This window comes from Tenrec ecaudatus, chromosome 5, assembly GCF_050624435.1.
Source record: "Tenrec ecaudatus isolate mTenEca1 chromosome 5, mTenEca1.hap1, whole genome shotgun sequence".
Lineage (NCBI taxonomy): Eukaryota > Metazoa > Chordata > Mammalia > Afrosoricida > Tenrecidae > Tenrec > Tenrec ecaudatus.
Window position 1 is genome coordinate 138,181,069 of NC_134534.1, and position 24,716 is coordinate 138,205,784.

A 24,716-nucleotide genomic window follows, 5' to 3' on the forward strand; every position below is an offset into this window, starting at 1 on the left:
TGAATCCCTCCTCTGCTGTGCAGCCTGAAGCACGCTACTCAGCTTCTCTCTCTGAGTTTCATCCTTCCTATGTAAAGTCGGGGAAAACCCAGTCCTAGAAAAAGACACCATGCTTGGCATCGTAGAGAGGCAACAACAAAAAGGAAGGCCTTTGACCAGATGGACTGGCACAGGGGCGGCAACAGTGAGCTCAAGCATCAGGGCAATTGTGAGGATGGCACAGGATCCGGCAGCGTTTCCTTCTGTTAGACATTAGATGGCTATGTGTCGGAACCAACAGGATGACATCTCAGTACTCAGCAACAGTGCTGTTGTCCGCTTCCCTGTGCACTCAGGAGCCTTCACGTGGCATGCACAGTAAGCCATCACTAAAGGCTAACCATTATTTTAATCTGTTAACCACTAGGAGAGATGACCTCTTAAGAATCATTTGCATGTACAGTGACTCTCTTGTATGTATGAAACCATCTCCATGTAAAAACAATTGTTGGGTTGTTGCTGTTTCTAGTTCAAAAGGAATATTCTATTGGGCTACTTCCATGATTCTTATTTAAAAAAACAAACAATAAAACAATACTTTTAAAATGCCAGATAGTTTTTTCCCTTTTTTACATTTTTATTGCTGAAAAGATCTAAAGGACACAAGTATTGCCAATCCAGCATGTTGCCCATTCGCTGAAACCAACTGGAACAATCATGTTGCGTAACCATCACCAATATCCACCACTGATTTTTCCACGGATCCCCATCAGCAAAAATGCAAGGCTACCTAAGTAACAATCCTGCCTGCTGTGTCCCCTCGGCCCTGGGAATCACTCTCATCTTTTGCCTATCCTGCTATTTCATAATACCAAAAGTATCCGATATCAGTGTTTGTCCTCTTGTGATTGACTAATGTCACTGCAAAATGCTTTCCAGGCTCACACCTGTGGTGGCATGTATCAGAGCTCCGTCGCTCTTCATGGCGGAGCACCATATTTTATCCGAGTGGCACAGGCATGATGCTAGAACCGTTATAGTCCGCGTCATTATTGCCGTGTCACAGACATGTGAGCATGTGATGTATGGAAAATATAGTAATAGTTCATTGAATATGTATACCACATTTCATTTGACCATTCATCTGCCGATGAATACTGGAACAATTGCCACATGTTGGCCAGGGTGAATCATGCTGAAACGTACGTGGGTCTATTCAGATCCATGTTTTCACGTCTCTTGACTTGAAAATTCCAAAGAGTGAAATTGCTGGATTATATGGTAGCTTTGGTGGTGTAGTGGTTGCATGTTGGGCTACATGTTGGGTTACAGTTTAAACCCACCAGCAGCATCTCAGGAGAAATACAGGGCTTTCTACTCCCATAAACAGTTCAGTCTTGGAAATCCACAGCGGGTCCACTGTACGTCAGCACTGACTCGATGGCAGTGAGATGGCAGCTTTATCTTAATCGTTTTAAAGGGCAGGCAAACTATTTTCTAGAATGGCTAGAACATTTGGCACTCACACCAGCAGTGAAAAAGGGTTCTGATTTTTCCAGACCCTCACCAACATTTGTTACTTGCTAAAAATCTCTTAGCCTTCCTAGTGGGGGTGAAGTGGCATTTCATTGTGGTTTAAGTTTGCTGCTCCTGAGGAGGGCCTCGCCCTAAAAATGTCTGACTCTAGAAGAAAGGAATAAGGATGAGATGTTGGTGCTGATTCAAACATGACTTTTCTCCCCACGAGTATACCACACAAAACAGAGATAATGTCAATGCTGCTCTGTGATTATGTGTACCAAAGAATGACTTTCGTAAATAAACAACAATAACAACCACCACATTGGCTCAGGGACCTAGAGCTACATTTGTGGCAGTGGCCAACTCATCCATTGAAGGACTGTTTGTTCGGTGCCTGCAGTGTGCCACTGCAGATAGAAATCTCTGTCCGAGGGAATAGGGGAATGAAATGTCTTCCTAGATATCATTGGACTAGCTCCAACCCTTAGCAACCCAGCGTAGCACAGAACAAAACACGGCCCAATCCTGTGCCATCCTCACAATTGTTCTCATGTTTCAGTTCATTGTTGCAGCTACCATATCAATCCATCTGGGCAAGGGCCTTCCTCTTTTTCACTGCTTTTCCACTTTACCACAAATTACGTCCTTCTCTAGGGATTTGTCTCTTTAGACAATATTCCAAAATTTGCGAGATGAAATCTCACCATCTTTGTGAAGAATTCTGACCCTATTCTTCCAACATGGATTTTTTTTTTGTTCTTTTGGCAGTCCATGGTATTTTCAATAGACTTCACCAGGACTGTACGAGGGGGTACCCAAAAAACCTGGAATTTTTTTTCTCCAAAACGATGTATTTAATTTTTTTAACAAAACAACATTATCACCTTCAAAGTATTCCCCATACACTTAATACTTGTCAAATCTGTGATTCCATTCTTCCAAAAAAATTTTCAAGCTCATCTGTTTGGATGGCTGGCAGCACCTCCCTCGTTTTTTCATCTTTACCTCTTCTATTGAATCAATTAACTGTCCTTTCATGTCCCTCTGCATTTGAAGAAGCAAAAAGAAGTCACACGGAGCAAGAACAGGTAAATAAGGCACATGGGGCAAGAGAGACATGCTGGTTTGGGGCAAAAACTGGTGCACGGGGATGGCTGTGTGAGCAGGTGCATTGTCGCGGTAGCAAAACCAGTTCCCCTTCTGCCACAGATCTGGCCTTTTTATGTTGTACACTGTTAGGCAATCTTTTCAGAACCTCCAAATAGGAAGCTTGATTAACAGTCTGACCTGGTGGAACAAACTCCAAATGCACTCCGAGTCAATTATTTTCTTCTGTTCCAGAATTTGAGCTAAGTCCAGAATGAGGTTTGTCATTAGTTGACATTTCATCTTTTTTGAAAGGAGAAAACCACTCGTACACGTGAGTGTTTCCCACAGCGCTGTCCTTGTAACTGCGTCCAACATCACAAGAGTTTCTGCAGCATTTTTCCTCAGCAGGAAACAAAATTTCATAGCCGCATGCTGTTCTCTTAAATTGGGCATCACAAACAAAACAAAACAAACAAACAAACAAAAAAACGAGGTTTGAGAAAAACTGCTTTTACAAAAAATTCCCTCTGACCAGAGGGAACCTTCCCAGGTGACACCACGGGGACACAAATTCAGAGAGAGTTGCAGGATGCTTGTTAGTTGGGGGTGGGGGCGGGGGAGAGGAGATGCTTACTATGAAAGGTCCACTCCACAAAGCGCAGTTTAGGGTTTTTTTTTTGGGGGGGGTTACCGCCTCATAGTTCAAATGCATCAGTTTTTCCTCGGTCTTTCTTTTATTCATGGTCCAATTTTGTACATGCATTTGAGGCGACTGAAAATACCATGGCTTGGATCAGGTGTATCTTAAACCTTAAAGTTACATCCTTGCTTTCCCACACTTTAAAGAGGTTTTATACAGTAGATTTATCCAGTTCAACATGTTGTCTGATCTCAAGACTGCTGCTTCATGAGCATTGACTGTGGAGCCAAGCACGACAAAAGCTTTGACAACTTCGATCCTTTCCACGACTTGTCTGGCAATTTGTTATATTGTGATGGCTTGTGTGTTGCTGTGATGTTGAAGGCTATGTCGCTGGTAGTTCACATACCAACAGGGTCACCCAAAGTGAACAGGCTTCAGTGGAGCTTTCGAACTGAGAACAGATCGCAAAGATGGAATGGGCCCTCCACTCTATAGTTTGCATAGAAACATTGTCACCTATGGAGACCATGAGACCGACCAAAGGCTCCAGGCTGAGACCAGAGGCTGAGACAAGGGTACCAGACAGAACTGAGGGAAAGGACTGAGATTCTGAGACTGTGAGGCAAGGTAGCAGGCTACGTTCCTGGCGCACAGAAGCAGAGGCCAAGGAACCACAAGGCTGAGAGTTTGAGGACTGAAGAAAGACTGGACTGCTGGCTGAGCAAAGGCATTGTTGTGGGCCAATGACCAGATCCTTAATGATTTCTGATCTTGGCTTGTGGTGACCCATTGGCCTCCCCAATAACCCCCTGTGCCTACTCTGCACTTTTTAACCTTGAGTATTGTGAGTTCTGTGTGGCCATTGAACCCAGCAGAAAAGTGGAAGGTCGTGGGAGGAATGTGGCTGGTGCCAGAATAAAGAAGGATGGAGAATGAAGGCATGTCTGATTTCTGCTCCATGGCAATAGGGAAGCCACAGGAGGTCAGAGATGCCCCCACCCACTCCTGTGTGTTTCCGCGGAGGGATAGGTTTAGTCTTACTCTCTTGTAGCTTCATTCAAGCAAAAGATATCAAGCAACAACAGCAAGTAACAAAAAAATCATGATATAACCTAGGAGGGGAGACGTTCAGAGGCAAGTGACCTCAAGAGTCCTGGTGAAGCATGACAGTCCATGCTAGCTAGCATGATCCCTAACAACTACCCTGACTCATGTGCCCTTATAACAGTGACTTTTTAATGAATTATATCTTTACCTAAAATATGGAGAGACATGTGCATATATTAGTCAAGACCATACATGGGTAAAATTGACTTTTGAATGAAAACATCTCATGTCAACTCTTTAGTTTGCTTTGTTTTACATAAAATTAATGAAACATGTTACAAGTTTGCGATATAAAACAAAAACCTCATTGGCATCCACTTGCTCACTCATAGAGACCCTACAGGACAGGGTAGGACTGCCCCTGTGGGTTTCCAAAACTGTAACTCTGTATGGACATATGGGAAAGCTCCATCTTTGCCCCCAAGGAACCACTGGTAGGTTTTGAACTGCTGACCTTGAGGATCACAGTCCAACTTGTAACCATTATGTCACCAGGACACCTTGCTAACAGTCTGTAATGAAGCCCTGGTGGTGTAACGGTTACGTGCTCGCCTAATATGTGAAAGGTTGGCTGAGTTCAAACTTACTTAGTGGCTCCAGGGAGGAGAAGAAACTGGATCAGAGAACACTGCCCAAGGTCATCGAGTCACAGAGCTCAGGCAACCGTGAATTTCCTGGTTGGTTCTTCCCTCGACAGTATTCAGTGCTACCCCGTATTCCAGAGCTCACCCACTCAGGAAACTATTCACTTTCATTCTGGCCCCTCCCTGTCATTTGGGTGTGGGCTTTCCCTTTCTGGAAATACATGCCTTTGCTTCACAGCTCCTTCCTGCTGTTTCACATGGTGTTCAGATAGTAAACCTTTTGTGATGTCATCTCTCATTTCCGCTCATCAGATGGTCTCTCCCAAGTGATTGATGTCAGTTCATCACTCCTTGGGAATTGGAGGCTCCCACCTATCCTACAACAATGTTCCAATCCAACAAAGCCCAGCAGAAGATAAGCTGAAACCCATCTCTCCATGAATTCCTGGTGACCTTGACTAGCTCTGCTTCTTTCAGTGCAAACTTCTCTGAGGGGTTAATGCAGTATAGATTCAACTCTTTTGTCCTGCACTCTGGTCCTTACAGAACAAATCTCCAAACTGTGTGTGTGTGTGTGTATACATGTATAAAGACTACATCTGAACACAGTTGATCCCAAAAAAACAGTAAAAATATCACTTGTCTTATGTGGACTCCCAACTCATGGAAACTCCACGCATTTCAGAGCAGAACTGTATTCCACAGGGTTTGCCTGCAAATGGCCTTTTAGTAGCAGGTCACCAAGCCTTTCTTGTGAGGCGATTTTGGGAAACCAAAAGGCTAGGCTTATCCATTATTCAGTAAATATTTTTTGAGCACCCAGTATGTGCCAGATCTATTTGAGGTGCTGAGGGAAAAGTTAGCTAACAATGAGAGAACCAAACGGAAAGTCATGAAATATTCTTGACTAGAAAAAAAAATGGTTTGAGACCAAAAATCCCCCAAACCTATAGATAGAAAAGGCCGTTGCAGCAATTCTCTGGATGATTCTACTAATTCTCCTCAAACCAAACTCCTCCAAACCTGGCACACTTCATAACCATTGATTTACAACACATCTTCTTAAGAATCATTGAGGTTGTTTAGAGATGTTTAATTTGAAGGTGAGCTAATAAACTAAAGAGATTAAAGAAAAATAACCTCACTGTCATCTAGTCAATACTGATGCATAGTGACCCTATTGGGGGAGGCTAGAACCATCCCTGTGTGTTCTGAGACTGCAACCCTTTAGGGGAGTGGAAAGCCCATCTTTTGCTTTCATAGTGCCTAACAGTTTCAAACTACTGACCTTGCACTTAGCAGCCCAATGTATAACCACTACACCATTGGGACTCCAGAGGTCACCAGAGAGACTTATTGCCTTCCTGCCTTATCAGTCCTTTTGGAAATGATTAGGTTGTATCAGAAGCCCTCTATTAGCAGTTTATTTAGGTATCAGTTAATATATTGAATTCCTGATCCTGCCCCCCATTCCTTGCTAAAGTGTCAGGAACCCCTTGGTGCTTTAATTTGTGAGGAATTTTATTTTGTAATGATGCAAAGAAAGATTGTGCATGAAAAGAGATGTAATTTAGTGAACTCTTTTGAAGATTTCAGAAAAAAAAAGATTTAAACTTCACCCTTTAAGTCTCTGTATGTACACATCACAAGTATCCTATTTTACCACGTTTACATTGTATACACCCATTATGAAATTCCAGTGGTGTAATTAGGCAATAGATACTTTAATCCACTTGGATTAAAAGCTTCTTTTGGAAATTTCCGTCTTCTCAGGTCATTTGTTCCCTTTACATGTGCTAATGTTTTCCAGAAAAGGGGTATTTGGTATGCCTAGTTTTGGTAGTTACCTAAAAAGTAACCATTTCAATATTGGGACACTTGGATGACTATTTTTCAATCACTTCTTTTAACTACAAGTGCCATTTCCCTACTGTTGCACACCCTCATTCTCGTGCGCACTGTCGTGTGTAACACACACGAACACACATCTGCTTTTGCTGGCAGAACTTCTGACTTTCAGATTTGCATCTCAAAGCGGAGGTAGTAGTTTACAAGTGGCTGCTTTCAGTCAATCCAAGCATCTCCTAGGCTAAAAGCAAGCGGAAGTGATTGAAAAATTCCTCCAGGGACTGGTGCTTGCCCTCGGGAACCAGGACGTTCCCTTCACACTCTGCCCCCCCCCCAACCCTCCCCCCCAGCAACAACTAATCCCGGGGCCGCCAGGGGCGCCTAAATCCCGCCCCTTCTAGTTGCCAAGCGCGGTTCTTAACCTTTTTTGGACCGTGGACCTGCAGAAAGCTATGGACGCGGGCAGGGGTTAGGGAAAGCACAGCTAACAGCTTTGAGGATTTGCAGTGGGGGGCGGGGGGCATCGATTTGAAACAGCCAGAATCGCAGGATTCAAAGTCCCACCTCTGAAACTCGAGATTTGGGGCGATTGAGTTAGAAGCGGGGCTCAGGTGCCAAAATCGTCTGGGTGAGAAACTGTGGGCCAAGAAAAGGCGCTCTTGCCCTGGGCCACTGTCATTTGTAAGAAACCAAAAAAGGAGACAGAAAATTATAAAGAGGGAAAGGGAGAAGTGGCGGGGGGCCAGTGGAAACAGATGCAGGAGATGGGGGCAGAGAGAAGGTGAGAAAAGAGAAAAGGGGGAGGGGATGCAGCCGAAGGAGAGGGGCCCAGCGGGAGGGGCGCTGAGAGACAGACGGACGGAGGGGCCGAAGAGAAAAGAGTAAGGCGAAACGGGAAAAAGGGAGAATAGACTGCCGCGCCAGGGACAGGAGAAAACTTTCCTGTCGCTCTGAAAAGCCCACCTCAGCGAGAGGGGGGGGGCGCGGGGGCGGGAACCAGCGCCACCAGCAGTCCTGGCGCCTGGGACCTCCGCCTCTTGCAGCCGGCGGGGCCACCAGCTGGGAGTCCCGCACGGCCCGCGGAGGCCGGGGACGCGGTCTGAAAGGAGGCGGTCCCCGCTCGTCTCGCTTTCTCCTCCCCTCTCCTCCTCCTCCTAGAGGCGTGCACCCGGGGTATTTGAGCGGCGCCGGACCCGCGGCCCCCCCACGCAGCCCCCCATTCAAGAAGCCGCTCCGCTATCCCCGCCAGCACAGGGCGCCCAGCGCGCCGCGGAGCGCACGCTTCCCCGCGCCTTCTCCCGCCGGCTCGCGGGACATTATGCGGCCGAGCGGCCGAGCCCCTGGGCTGCTCTTCTCCGGCTCCTCCTGCGGCCCGCGCGGCGCAGCTCACGGCAGGCGGCGGCGTTGCTCAGCCGAGCGCAGTCCGGACCCGCGCTGCTAGACCTCAGCGGCTCCAAAGTCAAAAGTTGGCGCCGGCCGCTGGGCTCGGCGCGCTCGCGGCGGCCGCCGCCTAGCTCCACCGCCACCGCCGCCGCCGCCGAGGAGGGCGGCAGGGAGGGAGTGGGGGCCGCGGGGCGAGGGGTGGGGAGCACCATGCAGTTTGTTTCTTGGGCCGCCCTGCTAACCCTCCTGGTGCAAGAACTGGCCGAGATGGGGAACCCAGACGCCGCGGCGGCCGTGCGCAAGGACAGGCTGCACCCGAGGCAAGGTAACGAGGCTTCGCGTCCCCCCTCCTCCCGTCCCCGGACCCCCAGTCACCAGGCGGGACCCCTCCCCCAGACTTAGCGCAGGTCCCCTGTTTCGTGCCCCTTTTCCTCGAAAGAATTATCTTCCGCTTTGCCATCTCGCTCTTTTGGATCCTTCCCAGCCAATTGCCAAGGAGAGCCTCAGAGATGTACGTAGTCAACTCTCCTCCCACCTCCAGCTTTCAGCCCGCAATTTTCTCTGCCCACCTCCTTGCCCCAAACCAAAGTTACTTAGTAACCTGGAAGCACTAGATAGCGGCGCGTTTCATTTTATTCCGAGGGTTTCTCAGGGTCTGAAATGATCTTGTGTATTTTGACTTGTTCCTTCGGACTCCGAAGGGTGACTCCTTCAGAGGCTAGCACAGCTCTTGTTACCAGAACGTAGTAGGTGCTCAGTAAATATTTGCCCCCTGAATGTAAGAAAAGGGACTGACTTGAAAGGGGAAAAGCCCGAGGCCATGAATCAGGGTAACCCCATCCACACTTTCCAGTTAAATATAAAACATTGCCGCAAACTGTATTGGTTCATGCACCTATGCTTCTGTTCGCAGTGAAATTACTAGAGACTCTGAGCGAATACGAAATCGCCTCTCCCGTCCGAGTGAACGCTCGCGGAGAACCCTTTCCCAGGAACGTGCACTTCAAAAGGCGGCGACGGAGCATTAACTCTGCCTCTGACCCCTGGCCTGCCTTCGCCGCCTCCTCTACCTCCTCCCGGGCGCATTACCGCCTCTCCGCCTTCGGCCAGCAGTTTCTATTTAATCTCACCGCCCATGCCGGATTTATCGCTCCGACGTTCACTGTCACCCTCCTCGGGGCGCCCGGGGTGAACCAGACCAAGTTTTACTCCGAGGAGGAAGCCGAGCTCAAGCACTGTTTTTACAAAGGCCATGTCAATACCAAGTCCGAGCACCGGGCGGTCATCAGCCTCTGCTCGGGAATGGTAAGTGGGCGCACGGTCCCTCCTCTCCCCGCCCCCTCCCGGTCCTCCAGAAGCGTCCGCTCCCGGGAGACGGAATCGCCCTGCTGACGGGAGACCCTCGCAGCGCCGGGCTCCCCTGGCACCAGCGCGGCGCTGAAGATCAGCGCGAAACGCATCCCCGTCCTTCAGTCCGGCGGCTGCGCTCGCTGCGTGCGCTCACGCCGGCGCGGGGCGCACGCGTCCGCCCCGGGGAAGTGAGTGTGTGTGTGGGGGGGGGGGGGCGTGCTCGGTTTCCGGGCGCTCCCAGGCGGCCTCGGCTGCGCGTGGCCCAACCCCGTGAGGCGGCCCGGGGGTCGATTTCCAAACTCGTAAGAAGTTGCTAGAGTCGCTGGTCCTTGCCGCGGCCGGAGCGGCCGGGAGCGGGACCGCTGAAGGCAGGGTGGCCGTGACGCGTCGGTGGCCTGTGGCGAGTCGGGGGTGTGGTCGCAGGCGCTGTGGCCCGGGGCTCCCGGGAGACCCTGTTCCGTAGTGGAGGGAGGGCCCGTGCGGAACCTACAGTCCCGGCGTGCTCCTGGGGCCTTGGGTGTTCCACGCGCCGGGAGTCCCCAGGCTGAGCGGGATTGACGGGCCACCGGCCCCGTCAGCGGAACGCAGGGGCGGGACGAAGGCTCGGAGGGCGGGCCGAGGGAGGGGCTTGCTCCGGACGCTCGGAATTAAGGTGGAAGTTGGGGTGGGGGGGTGAGGCGCAGCCCGACGCTGCACCCTGCTGGCGGGGTGACCCCAAAAAGGAGTCGGAGGAGGCAGCCAGAGCGATATCGCTTTCCCGAAGTTTCTACCACTCAAAGGGGTTCCCAAGAGCCGGGCGGGGGAAGCCTGTGGCGCCGTTTCCAGAGCGAGGGGGCGGGGCGGCCACCTCCCTGCCAAGTGCGCACTTAGCGGGGGACCCAGGGCAGCTCCCGGCCTTTGGCTTCCTCCGCTGCCACTCGCCCTCCAGCAGGTCTCACCGGGCATCCGCCCTCCCCTCCGCGTAATGCGTGATGCCCCTTGGCAACATTCTAGCCTGGGGGGGGGTGGTCCTTGACTTTCCCTCGCAATGTGCCAGTGAGCTGCGACACTGTGACGCAGAAACTTTCCAGGGTCAAGCTCTCTGAACGCACAGCGCTATTTACGTGCCACGCACTCAGTCTCAGATTCCACTCCCATTTACCTTCCCCTGAGCACCCACAAGCCTCCCGTCATTTTTCTTAGGTGGCGGTTTGAAGACTTACCTGGGGCGCTGGACTCTGCGTTGCCATTCGTGGATCTTATGCGTTTCTTGTCTGGAGGCAATGCTTCATCCATCTCTGTAACGGAGAGATGACAAGATGGGGAGCGAGGCCACGTTGAAGGCTGGCAGAGAGAGGTCCAGCCAGCTGACTTACTGGGATGGGGGTAACCCTCGGTAGCAACCAGCCGCCGAGGTGCCCAGAGCAGGTCCTGGCTGAGAAAGTTTGGGGGTGGGCAGAGACGGCAGTTTGGCGAGGCGGGTGGGGGTGCTGCGGTGAGTCATCGCTGCCCAAAACCAGGGGCCACAGCGCAGGAATTCCTTCCATTCTTCATTCAGGCAGGGTGGTCAGAAACCGGGCACCAGAACGCAGTCATCAGAGAGGCCCAGATCCCAAAAGAGTACCCCCCAGTTCTAAGATCTGAGAGTTACGTGTGCACATCAAATTGGTAAACAGTCTTTTACTCCTCCTCCGTCCCCGCCTCCAAAAGCCGTGCATCTGAGTGGCCCCAGCACTTGTATAAATAGTTTGCTGCTCTGGACCTGAGTTTCTATTGGCCAGTTTTAGAGGTAACATGCACGTGGTCTGGTTGGCAACCGTGGGCTAAGTGGCTGAGGGTTTCCGAAAAGGATGCTCGGACATTTATAGGTTGATTTATATCGTGTTTGCTTTGCAGCCTGCTTCTGTGGGGGTGGGCGTGGGGTGGGGGTCTGGCGTACGTATTAAAGGTAGGCTCTCTATATATCCTCTGGCTTTAAGATGTCCTGTATCTATCTTAAAACAGGAATTTACCCATCCTGCTGACTTTCCATTGTGGTTTCTGTAGCAGGAAATCCACTCTCTTCAGATTGGGCTTTGCCAGTGCACCCCCTAGCCCCATCCCCAATACTATCATTTGTCAATTCTGTGAATTCTGCCTCAAGTGGGTCAGTTACCACTCCGTAACCACACTATGCTTAATGTAGCCCTCCTTACTTTCTTGTGCCTTCTCAACGGGACCAAGAAATAAAAGCCATCTGGCCTTTTCTCTGTGCCATAGGTCTTTAACAGACTGTAGGTGACAGGGATGCATCACTCCCCTGTTCATGTGCTTTATGCGCTTGGTGCCCCAACCTCCTCCTGGAGAAATAGAAACTTCTTGTGGCACGTAGGCCAGTTACCGTATACTCTCACATCACCTTGGCATCACAAATCCAATATTGCTGCCCGTCTGTTTTATGTTCATTTCCCTGAATTCCAACTCATTGTAGTCCTATCTCATTGCCTGTGCATCTTTGAATTTGCTCGGTCTGCCCAGCCAACTTTGCATGCTGAAAACACGTCTTTCCTTACAAATATGACTGACTTATTTTCCTTGGGAGATCTCATTACTTAATCCTTCCAACTGATGCCATCTCTTCCCCCCGCCCCCCACCTTCAGGGCCACGTGTCTTTATCTCTCATACGATGCTTCCTGATGATCTGCTTTGTGGTACAATCCTTAGTTTATGTGTCAAATCTCCTAGAGAGCGGTGGCAGCATCAGTTCATTGATGTGCTATGGGGTCGTCGTTTGTGTCCCAGGTGCTTACTACAGCTGTTGGACTACATGATCCCCTGACCCAAGGCTAACTCTTGGACCCAGAAACTGTCTCATGAATCAACCAACAATTTGACTTTGGTATCACATCACTTCCATTTATTGAGTTATTGTATGCCTGGTGCTGTAGTAAGTACATATGCTTTACTATTCAAACCCTCACATTAATCCAATGAAGGGAGTGTTTTGTGATTGCTGTTTCATACATAGGCTGTGAATATTTGAGGCCTGTCCAAGAGCTCATGGCTAATTAGAGGTTCCGGCCCAGTCTTTTTGGCCCATGCTGTTAGCTACAGGGCAGAGACTGAATGTGCAGTCCTAAAGAGACCATTGTAGTTCTTTTTTAAAAGGCCCACGACCGAGTCAGCCCGCCTGAGTTCTAGACTTGGTACTAACACAATCCAGCTGCGTCTGCTTCCCTGAAGGAGAACTTTAGAGGAGGCCTCAGGTTTCCTATTTACCAACTGTGCCGAGACCATCCCACGATGTATGTTCTGTCTCTGGTGGGCTTCACCCATGGCAGCATGCATCCGGCTTAGTGCTCAGAAAGCACCGTAGAGTTGTGTAATGAAAAACGGTGGTTATAACTGGGTGAGAATGCATTTTAATCCCTTTTTGTCTGATAATGAATTACTTTGTCTAGTGAGCAGTTTTCTCTAGTAACCATTTACTCAGCATAATGGTACCAGAACTGCCCTTTACTTAAACCAGCCACTCGTCAATCCCATGAACTTTTAAATATATATATATATATTTGTTTCTAAGCCCTAGTCCTAGAATAAGGGTTCTGTATGAGAAGGTGCTCCTAAATCTGAATATATATAAAATATAAATATATATTTTAAACATGTATATACATATTTTAAATATATTTTATATATATATATTTTAACTTTCTGGGCTAGTCTGACATTAGTTGGATTTGGGAACCGATGTCTTCGCCAAGTGCTTCACAAACTTTATCCCTTAAATGGACTGTCTCCAGACATGTGGCCTCAGTAGGGGCAATGGTTAAGGAGTTAATGTGCTCAGCACCAAACTGAAAGGTTGGAAGCTCATGTTCACTCAGAAGCACCTCAGAAGAAAGCCTGGCTATCTGCTTTAAAAAAATCAGCCACTGAAAACCCTACAGCGCTGTTTCAACTCTGGTCACACCTGAAGTCCCCAGTTAGAAATGACTCAACAGCAACAGGTAGCTATAGAGTGAAGCTCTATGACTTGAATTTCGAACGTGCTCCTGGGGGGTGCTGATGTTGCTCCTGACACTTAAGGACCGTCATTTCTCTTGACCTTAGAGACAGGCAGAGGCCTACTGGTTTTCTTTTCTTCCCCGCCCTCCCTGCCGCCGCCCCACCCCCACCCCCAGTGTATACAAAGGTAAAGAAAGAGACATTGCTCTACCTAAATAGCACAGCCACTCTTCTCTGTTCTTGTAATGTTTGTTTTGTGTGTTTCAACCCTGTGTCATCGCTTACTTTTTTATAAAACCTGGTGGAGATGTGGGGAGGGAGGGAGAGTAACTTCCTGGTGGTAAAAATCAGCATGGGGCACCCCCTGCACCATGCTATCCCCACATCTTAGCCACTTTCATTGTTGTGCTAGACCTAGCATCTTTCTGCACGAAGACACCAGTAACACCAAAAGGCACTAACGGGCTTTAAGCCCCTGCTCTGTGCCAGGCACTTTGCCGGAGCACTTTACTTGCATTATCTCAGTTTGCTCAGTAACCCTTCCTTGCATAGGGAAGCCCAGGCTCAGCGTGGTTAGAGAGCTACTTCATGGTGGGTGGGCCAATGTTGGTGGGAAGACTGGAGCAGAGGGTTGTCTTTTTTCAGAGCCTTATACACAGTCACTTAGAAAATGACCATGTGCCAGTGATACAGACACACCACCTTGAGTCCATTGTGCTCAACATCTGCTTCCTGAATTTGAATCCAAGAGAAGACATCTGTGGGGCCGGTTATCCTCTAGAGCTCATCCTAGCCCGATTTTCCCAGTGCTTTCCTACAATAGCCTGCATTCAAATGGCTAGAACTTGGGCTCCAAGAAAGCATTTGCTAGCATCAAATCAGGATGGCAGATCAAAACCGTTAGAGTGACATCAAGGCTAAGGTACTGATGAGATGGAGAAGACCAGCCAGCTGCTTCTCCACATTCAGACGGGACTTTCTACTCCCGCGAAGCATTACCATATCAGAAACTCACAGGGGTGGTTCTACTCTGCCCTCTGGGGTGGCCAGGCGTCAGCATGGACTGGCTGGCAGGGTTTTCTTTTTGCTTTTTCCTTGTCTTTTTGCTTTTTCCGTGTCTCCACATTAGGCTGGCAGCATTTTCACTGTAAGCAGCCCATGTGAGGAAGACACAGGGTTAGATGGCACCTTCTCTACTTGCCAGTGTCCCCTTGATGTTCCCCTTCCAGTTGTGGCGCTGTGGTAAATCGGCCCCTTCTCTCTCTTCCTTTGCAGTTGGGCACCTTCCGGACCCATGATGGGGATTATTTTATTGAACCACTTCAGTCCATTGATGAAGATGAGGATGAAGAGGAGCAAACCAAGCCCCACATTGTTTATCGAAACAGCATGCTCCAGAGAGGGTCGTCCACAGGAAGGCATGCATGTGACGCCTCAGGTACTTGCTTCTTGCTTACACAGAGACGCAAGCTCTGCACGACGGGCCCGGGCCGGGGGTCACACTACAAAGATGTAATGCGTTTACCACCTGCATTAGCTTGTGGTTTATTTACTCTTCATGCGAGTAGGCATACCTACCTCCATTGTGCTGATGCAGATGCTATAGAGACGTGTGTCTTATCCAAGGTTCCACAGCTAATAGGTGACAGAGAGAGAAGTCAAACTCAAAAGAACACTGACTCCAAACCCCCGTTTGCAGAGCTGCCACGTTGGTTGAAGGTGCTAGGTTTGTGGTTAAGCTGAGTAAAATCCGGCAGAGTATCAACAATGGCTGGTTTTTTTCTGGTGTTTGATATCGTTTATTTGCTTTGTCTGTTGTTTGCTTTTTTTTCCTTTTAACATTTCTTACTGTAAAAAAGTCTGACAAATGGAAGTCTTCAAGCTTTTGTTTATTTGCTGGGATTTGTCTTATCAACTTCAGTATGTCTTGTTAGCAAGTATTGGTTTAGCTGATCAACTCTGGCTTCAAAGAGTAGAGGAACAGACCTGGGGTTACCCTGTCTGTTTTCCATCCAGTTCCTACATGTTTACCACTCGATCTTCATCCATCCTGACCACATTCTCTGAGGTTTTTTGCAAACTGGTTTGATCCTTGTTGAGGATATGTCACCTGGATGCTTTGGAAAGTTCATGTCTATTTGTGTATCTCCAGCTTCAGCCTCGCAGTGACGCCTCACTGCCTTGAAGTCCTGGATACCTTATCAATGGAAGCTGTCCCATCAATTTGGTCGCCTCTTTTAATGTGTTGGGTAGCATGCTCTCTTTTTAGAAATATTCTTGGACTTCCTATTTCTACAGCATTGTACTCCATATTCCTTTTAAAAATTGCTTCCTCAAATTGAATCACTTCTTGAGTGTTTATGACATCACTGAAGGAGATAAAACTTTTTTTATTAATAAATCTTTTTATTGGGGCTCATACAACTCTTACCACAATCCATACATACATCAATTGAGCAAAGCACCCTTATACATTCGTTGCACTCGTCATTCTCAAAATTCACCTTCTACTTGGGTTCCTGGAATCAGCTCGGTTTCCCTTTTTTTCCCCCTCCCCCTCCCTCCCCGCTCTCCCCTTCCCCCTGGTCCCTTAGTAGTTTATAAATAATTATTTTATCTTATCTTACACTGGCCGGCGTCTCCCCTCACTCACCTTCTCATTGCCCATCTCCCAGAGAGGAGGTTACACATAGATCTCCAAGATCGGTTCTCCCTTTCTACACCCCCTTCCCTCCTGGTGTCGCCAATCCTACCGCTGGTGTTGAGGGGTTCGTCCGTCCTAGATTCCCTGTGTTTCCAGATCCCTACTGCACCGCTGTACATCCTCTGGTATAATCAGGTCCGCAAGGTAGAATTGGGGTCATGATAATTGGGAGGGGAGGAAGCGTTCAGGAACTAGAGGAAGGTTTTGAGTTTCATTGTTACTACACTGAACCCTGAGTGACTCATCTCTTCCCCACTACCTCTCTGGAAGGGATGTCCAGCAGTCTACAGATGGGCATTGGGTCCCCATTATGCACTCCCCCTCATTCACAGTGATGTGATTCCCACCCCCACCCCCCCACCCTGCCTTTGTTGTTTGAGACCTGGTCTCCTCTGCCCTTCACGATCACCTATATTGGTGTGCTGCTTCCATGTGGGCTTTGTTGCTTCTGGGCTAGATGGCCGCTTGTTTGCTTTCAAGGAAGGAGATAAAATTTTAAGAGCTATAGGAGGTGACTTAAAACACTCTGCCAATGACGGCTTCTTTCATCTTATATCGGTAACTGGCTGTTCTGCCACACTACCATGATCTGTTTGCTCCTGAAAGGACTGCTTCTAAAGGGAGTCATGAAAAACAAAAACAAAGCAAAACAAAAAAGCCATAACAGTGTCTGCTTATCGCTTCGCCAAGTCTTAGAAGAGTGTCGCATCTGAGGTCTTTTGGCTTAATCTAACCCAGTACTGGAGTCTATCCACCAGGGACAGATGGAACATAACTAAAATAATTTGTCAGTTAGGACTCTAACGATCCAGACAGTGTCTTCCAAATGGAGTTCACTCAGAAACAGCCCCAGCAGAATACACGCTGTCAAGACTTCCAGCCACCTGCCAATTCAGCGTATCATTTCGTCACTTTTTTTTAATTGGGAGACTGTGCACCTCTACCTTTTGACTTTCCAGGTAGCAAGTGCATATTTTATCCATGTGTATGAACATACCAGAGGCCTTCAGAAAGTTTGGGGAGAAATCTGATTATCTTTTAATTCCATTTTTTTCACAAAGTCTTTGAAGCCCCTTCATATGTAAAGCATAGCAATAAGTAATGATAGAAACAAAATATGTGATACTCCCCTTTCATCTTATTTTCGTATAGGCTTAAAGACTGCTCAGATAATATTTTTATTAGTCAGTTAGTTGAATATCTTCTGGCCTTCTTTTGCCTTGAAGTGTCTCCAAACCAGCCCTTAGGAAACTACTTGTTAGAGTCTTGTATACTCATGTTTAGTCTGTACCACAGACTGGCGAGGTGGGTACCATTCTTTTCTCCCTGTGTATATAAAGACACTGAGGCTCGCACAGACTAAGTAACTTGCCCGCAATCCCTCAGCTAAGCCCAGCTCCCACCCATGTTTAGTTGTCTTCTTTCTTTGCACATGTGAAGTGTGCATGTGTGAGCAAGATAGAGAGAAACATGGGTCTTATTGAATACCATCATTCAAATTGTCCTCAGGGCTCATCTTTTAAAATGACCCACCCAAGTCATTGGACATAGGATTTTTGCATTGGAGAATGAGTATGGTCAAGTCCTCTTGAAAGCACAGGGGAGTGAAGATTGAAGATAAAGATGCCTTCAGGCTTCAACAAAGCTCACTCAGGTTCCAGTCATTAAAGATATTGGGGCCTTTAAGGGTCATCTTCTAAATCACGAGTGCCCCCCCACCCCAGAATTGTGTCCCTTCTGTTTTGCTTGCCAGTGCCCACGTGGCAGTGCCTTCCCTGCCTTCGCGCAGGGTGATGAGTCAGGAGAGCAGCAGTGTTGCTTGGTCTTCCAACGGTTGCTGCTGGACTGCGCCACTCTGGTTTCTCTCTTCCAGCTGCTTCTGCACCCCTTCTGTGAACTCAGGTGCAGGAGGCTCAGCATAGTTCGGGAGAACTGTGGAATATGGCACAGTTCGCCAGCAATCCTGAGACCAGTGGTTCTCAACCTGTAGGCCGTGATCCCTTTGGGGGTCTACCAACCCTTTCACAGGGGTCACCAGATTCATAACAGTAGCAAAATTACAATGATGAAGTAGCAACAAAAATAATTTTGTGGTTGGGGGAGGGGGGGTACCGCAACATGAGGAACTGTATTGAAGGACCGTGACATGAGGAAAGTTGAGAGCCACTGCCTCAGACGGATGGACCGGGTCATGGAAACCTCCAAAGTAGCCTCAGCACAAGAAGTGGACACAGGTGGGGTGGGAATAGTCACTTTTGCCGGAGACGACAAAGCACTGTCTACCAATATCAGTCCATTCCGCTTCAATGATTTAACCCCCGAACAAAGGTTGGTAGCCAAGGGAGAGCCTTAGATAGAGGTACCCTAGGAGCCCCTACAACTGCAGATTGGAGTCACGGCTATGACTGGATTTAAGGCTACAGCCAATTACTGGTGTATGTGCTTGTCAAGTTGCTGCTGACTCATAGCGAGCCTCTGCACAACAAAGTTAGACACCGCTCAGCCCGGCACCATTCTCACAAGGCTTGCTATATTTGAGTCTATTATTGCTTGTACTGTGTTGATCCATCTTGTTCACCCACCCTCTTTTCCAGGGACTGGTCGGTCCCTCCTGATAATATGTTCAAAGTACATACAAGGAAGTCTTTCATCGTCCTTGCTTCTATGGAGCATCCCAGCTGTACTTCTTCAAAGACGGATTTGCTCATTCTTATGGCAGTCCATGGTGTAGTCAGTGTGCACTGTCCGCTCCGCTATTCGCTTTTATCCACTGCACATACGTACGAGGCCTTTGAAAACGCCTTGGCTTAGGTCAGGCACACCTGAGTCCTCAAAGTAACATCTCTGCCTTTCCACATCCTTAAAAGGTTTTTCCCGCAGGTTTGACCAATGCTGTTCCCGTAGGCATTGATTGTGAATTCAAGCAAGATGAAATCCTGGAAAGCGTCAAGGCTCTGTTTATCATGGTGTTGTCTATTGATCTAATTTGGAAAAGTTTTGTTTATGTCGAAGGAGAATCTATACTGAAAGTTGCCGTCTTTGATCTTCATTAGCATGTGCTTCAAGGCCTCTTGGTTTTTAATAAGCAAGGTTGTATCATGCACAAATCACAGCCTTTCTCCCATCCTAATGCCACATTCTTCTTCATGTAGTCCAGCTTCTTGGATTGTTTGAACAAGTACGATGAAAGCATACAACCCTGGCCCACCACATAGACCGTATCCCCATATTCTGTGGGGTGGCTGCCTCTTACTCAATGTACAGGTGAATATACAATGATGAAATGTTGTGGAATTCCTAGTTGTTTATGATCCACACAGTCCAATACCTTTGCCCTGTCAAGGAAACACAAGTAAACATTTGCTACCCTTTGCTTTCAGCCAACATCAACAGGGATAATCCCTCATTCCACATCCTCTTTGGAATTGGGCTTGAAATCTTGTAGCTCTTTGTGGATATATTGCTACAACTGTTTTTCAATAATGTTCAGCAAAATGCTACTTGCATGTGGTATTAATGATATTGTTTAATACATTTTACATTCTGTTGGATTCCCTTTCTTTGGAATGGGCACGTATATGAATCTTTCAATCAGGTGGCCAAGTAGCTGTCGTTCAGAGTTCTTAGCATCCAGTGTTGCATCTGTTAGCTGAAACATCTCCATTGGCATCCTGTCACTTCCTGGAACCTTGTTTCCACTATTGTCTTCAGTTCAGCTTGGACTTCTTCATTTTCACTCGTTCTGGAATGTGTGCCACTCCTGAAAATGGTTGAACAGGAGCAACTGTTCTTTGTATGGCAACCAGAGAACCTTTCCAGCTTCTTTAAGCGTTCAGTAGTTTCCCCCTACAGTCCTGCAATATTTCAATTCAGGCGTAAATATTTTCTTCCGTTTTTTTTTTCAGCTTAAAGCAATGCCAAGCATACTCTAGCCTTTTGTTTTTCTAACTCCAGGTCGTTCATATTTCACTATACTATTTTGGCTTCCAGAGGTCCCCTTTGGAATATTATGTTCAGCCCGTCTATGTCATCACCTCTTGCATTCTTAGCTAGTCTACATTAAAAAACAAGTGTCAGAGCCACATCTGACATCCACTTTGGACTTCTCTTTCTTTCTTGTCTTTTTAAAGACCTTTTGCTTTCTTTACGGATGATGTTCTTGATCTCATTCCCACATCTCTTTTGGTCTTTGATCAGTAGTGTTCAACACCTCGAATCTATCCTTACAGTGGTCACTAAATTTAAGGTGGTCCATTGGCTCTGCTGGATATGTTTCCATTTTCTTCAGCTTCAATTTTAGGCTTGCCCGCCGATTCTGTTAAGCTTCTCCATTGTTTCTTTCTACAGTGGTAGTTGACTTGACTCCTGTGTATTCCATGTGGTGAGATCCACATGGATAGATGCCATTTATAATTATTTAAGAAGGCATCTGCAGTGCATACATTGTTGGTCTTGGCACGTTCCCACTATGCAATCACAGGTAGAGGTTCCATCCCTGGGTTGTACTTTCCAAATAGTGATCCTTCCCCTCTTTGTGTCCATTTTTTCCATGCCAGTCACTAGTGATCACCAGCGCATCTTGATCTGCAGGTTTGATCCATTTCAGACTGCAGAAGTGGGCAAACACTTGTCTCTAGCCATTTGCTTCGCCTGAGACATGGCTCTCCCCGCCATTTTTGGTGTGCGTGTCTTCTTTCATAGAATGATAGGGGATTTGAGTTGGAGGACACCTTGGCAGTCAGTTCCAGTCTATCACTTGCATTCTGTACAAACGAGGAAACGGAAGACTCTGAATGTTGAGTTACTATTTGCTGGAGTTGGTGTTAGGTACTGCCAAGTTATTTCTGACTTATAACAGCCCAGTGTGCAACAGAACAAAACACCACCTGGCCCGGTGTTATCCTCACATTTTGTCCTTATGTTTGAGCCAATTCCTGGAGTGTATCCTGTATGTTAAATACCAAACTGTAAGACTTCAAAGCAAAATTCAAACTCACTGCCACCGAGGTCAGCTCTCACTCATGGTGACCCTGAAAGGCAGAGGAGAACTGCCTCTGTGGGTTTCTGAGATGGTAACTCTTCATACGAGTAGAAAGCCTCATCTTTCCCCCAAGTAGCAGCTGGTGGTTTAGAACTGCTGCCCTTGTGATTAGCAGCCCAATGTCTAACCACTTCTTCAGTTTGCAGAAGAGCTCCTTCCCTTAGACTAAGGAAACCTAATCGCTGGAGCAGGCCTGCAGAATTCCCGTTTTGACAGGCGTGACCCGTGTCACACCAAGGGTTTGATCTAGCTGATGGGCGTATGTGAAGAGCAGGACCCCAGAAACTCTGCATCGAAATGGAGTATAAGTCTAGCTCGTTTCTGATTTTTGATATATATGTGATTCCCTTTGAGAAAAGATTCTGAGAAAATTTATTTTAAAAATACATGTGCAGAAGGAGTTTGAGGTTGTGAACAGTTCATGAGCTTAAAAAGAGGCTGAAGACCTCCTTTGTTCATCATATGTGCATGAATTTACTCGCTGAACCATCAAATATTTATTCAGCAATCGCTCTGTGCCATGAGGGTAACCTGCGGAACCCTGCCTATTCCAGTCCATTGTGTGACCACGCAGATGTGAAAGTCTAATGTGGAAATCACACACACTTCTGAAAGTCGCCAGCAGGGCTAAGTGGTGGTGGCATAGTGAGAGGCCCGGGGACAATGCTTAGCGGATGGTAGACAGTCACTTAACGGGACAGATTTTTAAAATACAGTGAGGCACCTCTCACCCCCTAATAGGGAAAACAAATCACCCCAGTTCAGGAAAGAAAGAAAAAAGCACAATGCCCAAACTACCAAAGCTCAAAGCATCCGTAAACCTTAAATATCAATAACAGCTGTTATCGTAAAACTCCTGTTCTTAAACTTGTTTTAGAGTATCTTCTTTAATTTCATTCTGATTCCCCGACTCTAAGTGAGACTAACAGTGGCCAGCACTGTTGAGCAGATATCCTTCAGTGAATAGCTAGACTCTGGCCCAGGGACTGACAGGGATGGTATATTTTCATTCTTACCGCTGTCTCCATATCGTAGGTGGGAAAACTAGGCACAGAAAATTCTACACCCTTTCTTGACCAGGATCACAGAGCCCGGAAGTTTAACTCTTAACCCAAGAGGTTCTTGGCTGTTACGTCATCTAGGACTTACTGGACTCCTCCACGGTCGTCCCCCAGCTGGTGGCAGGGCAGAGAGTTCTTTCTGTCCACTCAGCTTTTCTCTGCACCCAATGCAACCTTTAAAATATTTACTTCTCACAGGGTTCTCTTGGTCCAGTAGCTGCCCGTCCTTCATGGTCTCTGTGTGGCTGTCATTGGTTAGGATGACGTGTATACTTTTTGGGCACTTGAGGATACTTGGATTTATCTGTGCTTGCAAGTTCCCCGGAATTCCCAGTGGGGTTAGGGACATCTTCCTCAGGCCTGGCGGAGTGACTGCGGTGCCCTTTGCACAGAGGGTCCTCAAGAAGCTGATTTAGCTGCCTGCCTGGCGTCCCCACACACCGGGAGAGCCATGTCCAGATCATGGGAAGCTTTTAGCAGAGGGCAGTGCTTTTGTAAGTCATTTCCTACCAATCCCTTACATTGCATTTCCAGATGAAACCCCAAGTATGGTTTCATAGACACTTGCTGCTTGACCCTGAATTGTGCACAAGAGGCTTTAGCTGTTCTTATCAATGACCGACACTTGCTTTCTGGTAGGTGAATAAGAAAAAATGCAGGGGAGAAGGCCGACGGGTTTTTTTTATTTGTCTTTACCTGAAAGAAAGTGATTTTCTCTGGTACTGAAACCCCCTCTCACCCTCAGCAGGGCCAGCAGTTTTTTTTATGTCTTTAGACTTTTAAGAATCATATACTCATTAATCTGCTAATGTCACTGCTAAGAAAATAGTTAGATAATTGTGCAAAGGTATTTATGCAAGAAGATTCAGTACTCTAAGTGAGAAACAAACAGGGTAGTTTCTTAGGACAACAAATCCTCATCCATGGAAGGATTTAAAAATAGCTACTGGGCGGTGAATACAATGGCTGCCTAGGTAGCCCATTAAAAAGAATGGCAGATGAATGTTAAAAATAAGCAAACAAACATGGAAATATATATTAAACAAAATAGGTGACAAACTAATATGTATGGTATGATATCCTTTTAAAATATGGTAACACATGAGTGGAGATACATTTGTGTGTAAAGAAAAACATCTGAAATAATATGTATGAAAATACAAGAAGGCTTCAAAAGTTGGTAGAACATTTCCATTATCTTTTCATTCCATTTTTCAATCAACTTCTGTTTTTTAAAACAGTTTTAATGGCATATAATTCACAAATCATGCACCTTAATAGCTTAATTATATTAAGAAGGGTTGTAGATCATCAATCCATTTTTGGACATTTTCTTTGCTCCTGTACTCATTGGTATTAGCTCCCCATTTTCCCCCAACCTCCCCTCCCATCCCCACATAAAACCATCAGCCCAGCCACTCTCTCTATAGATTTACCTATCCTGAATTTCATATACAGAAAACAAAATGAAACAAGCAAGAAAAACTCATAATTACTAAATAAAACACAGAAAAATCACAACCAAAAGAAATCAGAAAATATCAAAAAGTAGAACAAATTTAAAATGTGTCAAATGGGAGATCAAATTGTAATGTGTGACATTTTAACCTAACTGCAGATCCCCTCTCCAGTGCATCCTGCAGTAATAGGAAGGCTCTTCATATCCCTGGGCCAAGGTCAGAGGGAATTCACCAGAGAGACTCAATCCACATCTACTTCCCCTTCACTTTTTTTTTTTTTAGCTGAAACAACTTTAAAATGGGTCAAAGGGGAGATAAAGTGATAAGCTATTACATTGTAACCTAATTGCATCTGCTTTAGTTAGTGGACTTTACAATGCTCTCTGTCTGATAACAAGGCTACTCACATACCTCAAGTGTGCTCAGAGGGGGATTCACCAGAGGCTTAATCCATGTTCCACCAATTTCTTCAAACAAACACACAAAGAAAAACAAGCCAAAATCACTGCCATAGAGTTAGGACAGGGTAGAGCTACCCCTATGAATATCAGAGACCAAAGCTTCTCTTGGGAGTAGAAATCCCTGTCTTTCTCCCACAGAGTTGGCTGGTTGTTTCAAACTGCTAACCTTACAGTTAGCAGTCCAATGTGTAACCACTGTGCCACCAGCACTCTTTAAAGCTTCCTTGTATTATTTCTGGTTGCTAGGACTACAGGCAATACTTCATTTTAAAATTTTATTTGCTTGTATTAAAAATAATACACACACAAAGAAAGCTGATGGTGCCCGGCTATTAAAAGATATAGTGTCTCGGGTCTTAATGGCTTGAAGATAAACAAGTGGTCATCTAGCTCAGAAGCAACAAAGCCCACATGGAGGAAGCACACGAGCCTGTGTGAACATGAAGTGTCGATGGGATCAGGTATCAGGCACCAAAGACCCAGAACAAAAAAACATATCAATGTGAACAAGGAGGAGC

General features: G+C 46.9%; 1 protein-coding gene across 3 annotated transcripts in view; it reads left to right on the plus strand.

Moving 5' to 3' along the window:
• The first annotated feature begins 7,970 nt into the window (after positions 1–7,970).
• ADAMTS9 (ADAM metallopeptidase with thrombospondin type 1 motif 9) overlaps positions 7,971–24,716 on the plus strand; it is a 180,630-nt gene continuing 163,884 nt past the window's right edge. For all 3 annotated transcript variants that reach the window (XM_075549934.1, XM_075549936.1, XM_075549935.1), the window contains exons 1-3: positions 7,971–8,479; positions 9,068–9,459; positions 14,747–14,909. In XM_075549934.1, coding sequence (XP_075406049.1) covers positions 8,365–8,479; positions 9,068–9,459; positions 14,747–14,909 — 670 coding nt within the window. In that variant the 5' untranslated portion in view covers positions 7,971–8,364. The remainder of the gene's footprint in view (positions 8,480–9,067; positions 9,460–14,746; positions 14,910–24,716) is intronic.